The sequence below is a fragment of the Muscardinus avellanarius genome (assembly GCF_963383645.1).
Source record: "Muscardinus avellanarius genome assembly, chromosome: 4".
Classification (NCBI taxonomy): Eukaryota; Metazoa; Chordata; class Mammalia; order Rodentia; family Gliridae; genus Muscardinus; species Muscardinus avellanarius.
In genome coordinates, this window is record NC_137789.1 from 125095186 (window position 1) to 125101185 (window position 6000).

Genomic DNA, 6000 nt, shown 5'->3' on the forward strand with positions numbered 1-6000 from the left:
TTTCCAAATAAAGAATAAAAAATAGGGCTGGGGTGTAGCTCAGAGGTAGAATGGCCCTGGGTTTCATCCCCAGTACCACCAAAAAAAAAAAAAAAAATGTTAATCAGTTAAGTCAGCTAAAATATTGTAGAGTCCTTAGTCTAGAGAATAACGCGATACTATTTAATATGAAATCACTTAGCAATCCACTTGTGAGAAATATTTTATATATATATATATATTTATTTAAAATCTAGTATACATGACTTCTACAAAAGTAGAGATTTTTTGTTTTTCTTTTAAAAAAAGTAACTTTGGTCCTAGTTCAGGACTGTATTTAGCAAACGTATTTTAGTAGCACTGTGTTGAAAAAACTAAGACTTGTAAATTATACATAGGACAATAATGAGTTCTGTGCTATCCAGTGTTGGACTTATATAATTTTATAAAATTTAATAATTGTATATAAATTTTATATACATCTATATATTTTATATAAATATACATCTTATATAAAACATATACTTTTATAAAAATGTTATAATGCTAATCCAAAAATATATATTATATATTATATATAATGTCAGTCAAAAATCTAATTCACATTAGAAAATTATTCTTTAATTTTACATTAAGGATACTATTTTTGTTTAAGCAAAATTTTTCTTGGAGCTTATTTATATTACTTTACTATGATTTGCAAGATTTTTGTCAGGATATTTATGTAAATTTTCTTTGGTGTTCTATAGGTATTTTTGGGATGTTGTGCTTGGATTTCCTCTGGATCTTCAAAAGAAATTGCTCCATTTTACTACAGGAAGTGACAGAGTACCTGTAGGAGGGATGGCTGATTTGAATTTTAAAATCTCAAAGAATGAAACTTCTACTAACTGGTATCTTTCCAGATTATAATTTATTTTTAATCTATAGTTTATTGCTAAAAATAATAGAAATACATTTTAATTAGAGAATTTACTCCATCTGAAATCACTTTCATAGGAAAATCTTCAGAGTAAACATGGCCTTGAAATGAGAGACTTTAGCTGAAAGTTCTCTGTTAGCTTTTGACATATACTAATATTAACTGATAATAATTTGTTGCCATCAACTTTTTATTTTGCAGGACTAAATAATTGTTTGGTAGTCTCTTTATAATCTAGCCTATTTTGTAGTAGTATATTATCAAAACTTTATTTTAAATACATTTTTTATTTTTAGGGAAAATATTGAGTTGTTTGTTTGTTTGTTTGTGGGGATGTTGGTTAATCAACCTAGTACCAGAAGCACCACTAAGACCAGTCCTCTTTGTTTTTTTTTATCTCATCCTCTTCACATATAAAGTGATAGTGATGATGGCTTTAAATTCTTTTCTAGTAGTGTTAATTGGTTAATGCTGATCTACTTACTCTATTTCCCAAATAGCTTATAATTTCAAAAGCCAATTTGAATAGATACAACTTTGATTATAATCTCTTATTCCTCTTGTCCCATACATTGAACATCTCTTTTTTTTTTGTGGCACTGGAAGCCCTTCTACCTCTGGGCTACACTCCCAGACCTATTTTATACATTTTTTTAATTTGGAAACGGTCTCTTAAGCCAGCGCTGCTGGCTTCGAACCTGCGCAATTCTCCTGTTTCCGCCTCCCATGCACAGTGATTACAAGCGTGCGCCACCACGCCCGGCTACATTGAACATCTCTGGAGTCCATGTCAGTTATTACTTTCATTTTAGAGCTGGAATCTGTCTTTTACTTTCCCAACTGCCACCACCATGATGTAGTTAACTTTATACCTCACTCCTAGCTTATTTATTTATTATTTTTATTTTTTTTTATTTTATTACTTCACTATAGTCTCACATGATAATGTGGATCATGTTGACAGTGGCATATATTCACACAGTACTTGGTGCCCTCCCCCAACCCCACTTTCCCTTTTCCCTTCCTCCCAATATTGAATGTCCAGGTTAACAATGTTATATTCACATGTATACACATACTCGAATGTAGCTTTTCCGTTAATTAGCCTCAGCCTTCTTCCTCCCCTACCCTTCTTTTTTAGCTTTGCTGAGGTTTCTCCTCTTTTACCTGGAGTCCCTCTTTTATCCCTAATTCTCCCTAGCTCGAGCATATTAGAGAAAACATATATTCCTTCTCTTTCTATGCTTGGCTAATCTCACATAACATAATATTCTCCAGGTCTTTCATCTTCTTCCAAAAGACATGATTTTGTTCTTTATTGCTCAGTAGAATCCCATTGTGTGTATTTACCATAATTTTGTTATTCATTCATCTGTTGATGGAGATCTGGGTTGGTTCCATATTTTGTCTATTACAAATTGTGCTGCTATGAACATAGGTATGCATATGTTGCTGTAGTTCTCTGATTTCAACCCCTCTGGAAAGATACCCAGGAGTGGCATAGCCGGATCATATGGTGGATCCTTGCCCAGATTTTTTAAGGAATCTCCACACTGATTTCCATAGCAGCTGAATTAGTTTACTTTCCCACCAACAGTGTAAAAGAGTTCCTCTTTCCCAACATCCTCGCCAGCATTTGTTATTTCCTAGCTTATTTAAATAGCCTCCTTCCTGGTTTACCTGAACAGGTTGCTCTACTTTAATAAAATGTTCCTATTTATTTCCTAAATGCTGTTTTGATCATGATATTTTTCTAGACAAATAATAGTTTTATTGCTCCCCATCAGTTAAAATTCTATTATCTAGAACCTATCAAATAAAGCTATACAGCTTTCTTTTTTCTTTCTTTCTTTCTTTCTTTCTTTTTTTTTTTTTTTTTTTTTTTTTGCGGGTCTGGGGATGGAATCCAGGGGCATTTGACCTCCAAGCTACACCCCCTGCCCTATTTTTTATTCTTTAATTTGAAACCCGGTCTAACTGAGTTGCAGAGGGCCTCACTAAGTAGCTGAGGCTGTCCGCAACCACAATCCTCCAGGTCTCAGCCTCCCGAATGCTGGGATTACAAACGTGTGTCACTATGCCCGGCTAAGCTATACAGCTTTCTATCCCAAACTACCTATCAATTTTCATAACCATATACATAGTAACTGTCTCTGAATAAATACTTAAGCCACATCAAGATTATATTTTAGAACATAAAACAAATATGTGTATATGTATGTGTGTATATATATATATATACATATATATATAATTAATTAAGAAGTTTATAGTTAAAGACCTAAAATGAGAAAATTCCAAGAGAATCTTTTTGAGGTTACAGATTCATTTGCTCAACAGAAATTAATTTTTCAAAATATCTTATATTAACAAAAATATTATCAATTCAGAAAGATAATTTTAGTAGTCTATTTAACACAAAGGTGACATTACATGTAAACTTTTCCAATTATTATCATATTATTTCAGTGATTATTTTATGAACTCGCATGGCTTAGTCATGAATCTACCATTACTCCAGGACTCCCAATGGGAGCCTCTCATAGAATAAGTAACCATCAAAGGTGAATGCATTTCAGTCTGACACTGTAGCAGATGTGTCTCAAAAGACAAGCACAATGCTCCAGCTGAAAGAGGAGTTTCCATTCCTCCTACCGCCATGAAAATCCACTAGAATAGGAATGTTAAGTCTTTATATACTAGCAGCTCTGATTCTGAAGTCAGATTGATCTGGATTTGAATCTGAAATCTACATCTTTATCAGCCCTAAGCTTTGAACAGATTAATCTGTATACTCCCAAGTCTGTTTTTTCTCACCAACAAAATGAGAGTAATAACCACTTTTTAGGTTGCTTTGAGGCCTAAATGAAGTATTTCATGTGAAAGGATTTAGCATAGTGCTTATCATAGACCAGCCACTCAGTAAATCTAACTGGTCCTAATAATTGTAAGTCTTGGAGTACCATAGAACTTCTTTATAATGATTCTCCTTTTTTCTGCTATAGTACCCATTTTTATTCACCAAGTTCTCTGACAGCTATCCTGATGGCGTGAAGTTTATGAAACCTGAAAAGTCTAAGCTGTCTGTAGGAATCCTGGGTGAAGAAAAGTGTCACCAGGTAGAGGGTTGGAGAAGCTGATGAGGATCCAGAGAAAGAGTGTTGCATTTGCATTAAGGCAGTGACATCACAATTGTGCCCATCTAGTGTTCCCCAAATGCTGTTTTTATAACTTTAACAGTCACAAGGAGAATGTAATGGTATATTATCTATTATGTTACTAAATGTTTTGCACAGATAGCTCTTTTAGGTTTCTTTTGGGGGGTGGGGGTAGAACCCAGGGGCTTTTCTACCTCTGGTCCACACTCCTAGACCTATTTTTTTGTATTTTATTTGGAAACAGTGTCTCACTAGGTTGCTGAGAGCCTCACTCAATAGCTGAGGCTGGCTTTGAACCTGTGCAATCCTCCTGTCTCAGCCTCTCAAGCGCGAGGATTACAAGCCTGTGCCACCACACCCGGCTCTCTTAGTCTTTTAAACAACCTGATTGAATAGTGTATCCTATCATGCTGATAAGGAAACTGAGATTTAGAGACATGAAGCAACTCAAAGTCCCACAGCTAGTAAGTAGAAAAAGCAGTATTCGAACTCAGATCTGACTCCAAAACAAATGCTTTTCGAATGAAAGTTTCATGAGAGCAGGAATATTGATTATTTTGTCTGCAAACATAGCCCTGGTGTCTAGAATGGTGCCTGGTACCTAGTTGGATATTCAACAAATATTTGTTCAGTGCAGGGATAGGTGAGTCATCTCTTGGTATAATAAAATAGAGTGTGTCTGATACCTTTAAAAGTTGCTTTTTTAAAAAAGTTACTAGTCATTTTCTCTGCATTTTAAGACTTAGTATCTTTCAAAAAATTATTTTCTCCTAGGTTACCTGTGGCCCACACCTGCTTCAATCAACTTTGCCTCCCCCCCTACAAGAGCAAAAAAGACCTGAAGCAGAAACTGATTATTGGAATTTCAAATTCAGAAGGTTTTGGACTCGAGTAACCTAAAAGACTTGAAATATATTTTATATGTAGCATTCACTTCCCTCCTATTGTGCCTTTAACCTTTTCATCTTTCTGTCTCAAAACACTTTCAAAAAGCTCACCAACTTTAAGATACTAAGTTTTTTAAAATCCAATAAGTATGTTTAGTGAAGGCATGATTTTCTAAAACCACAAAAATGTCTTAAGTGAGGAAAAGACCACATGGCAGAGACAAGTGGGGGTCCAGTTGCTCTTTTTATAGCACTTTATCATTTTCCATAAGTAGTTGGTCACAGGTGTTCCACTGGGAAAACAAAGTGTAGTGGAAAGGCATTTATGACAGAGCTGAGCCCAGTGTAGATTGTATGCTACTAGCATCCAGTAGCAAAAGCAAATAGCTACATTAACTCGAGGCATGTAGCCATATTTTCATATAGAGGTAAACAACAGTATAATTGCAAATGCAGTTTACAGGGTTTTTTGATATACTGGCTTTGGGTACTTTTCAACTGTTGCTGAAAAGCATGTAAATAACTACATAATAGCTTGAGAATAATGGGATTTTGATAGTGCCATTTATTGCTAAAGATTTATTTTTACAAAGTAAATTCAGGGTTTTAGATGTGTATACAGCTTTTACAAATTAATAAAGATGATTGTACAAGATTATTTTCAGACTAATTGGATCCAAGGTTATATTCTTTTAAGTATTGTTAGTCTGCATGCACACTGGCAGTAAACTAGTTACTTGAGTACTCTGTAATATTTGTATAATGATCATTTCTTCTTAAGGATCAAGATATTCATAAAATCAGATTTGACGAACCATTGATGAATTAAGTCAATTACAAGCACAAAAGAACTGCTTTTATATATATATTTTGATTGATGTACAAGACTTATATCTACATTTTTGATCACCAGTTGTACTGAAACACTCATTTTTTTTTGAAAGGATAGAATAAGGTATTTGACAAAAGTGAATACAATAACAGCATTTGTGTCAAAATGATGTAGCTTGATGAAAAAATAAAATTCAACATTTTGGCCAAAATGTTGTTTTTC

The 6000-nt window shown here is 34.0% G+C and overlaps 1 protein-coding gene across 3 annotated transcripts in view; it reads left to right on the top strand.

Annotated features, from left to right (window-relative positions):
* HECTD2 (HECT domain E3 ubiquitin protein ligase 2) overlaps positions 1–4954 on the top strand; it is a gene marked incomplete at both ends in the record, with an annotated part of 71042 nt that extends 66088 nt beyond the window's left edge. For all 3 annotated transcript variants that reach the window (XM_080695068.1, XM_080695069.1, XM_080695070.1), the window contains 2 exons: positions 729–872; positions 4834–4954. In XM_080695068.1, the coding sequence (XP_080551194.1) occupies positions 729–872; positions 4834–4954 (265 nt within the window). The remainder of the gene's footprint in view (positions 1–728; positions 873–4833) is intronic.
* Positions 4955–6000: the final 1046 nt, after the last annotated feature.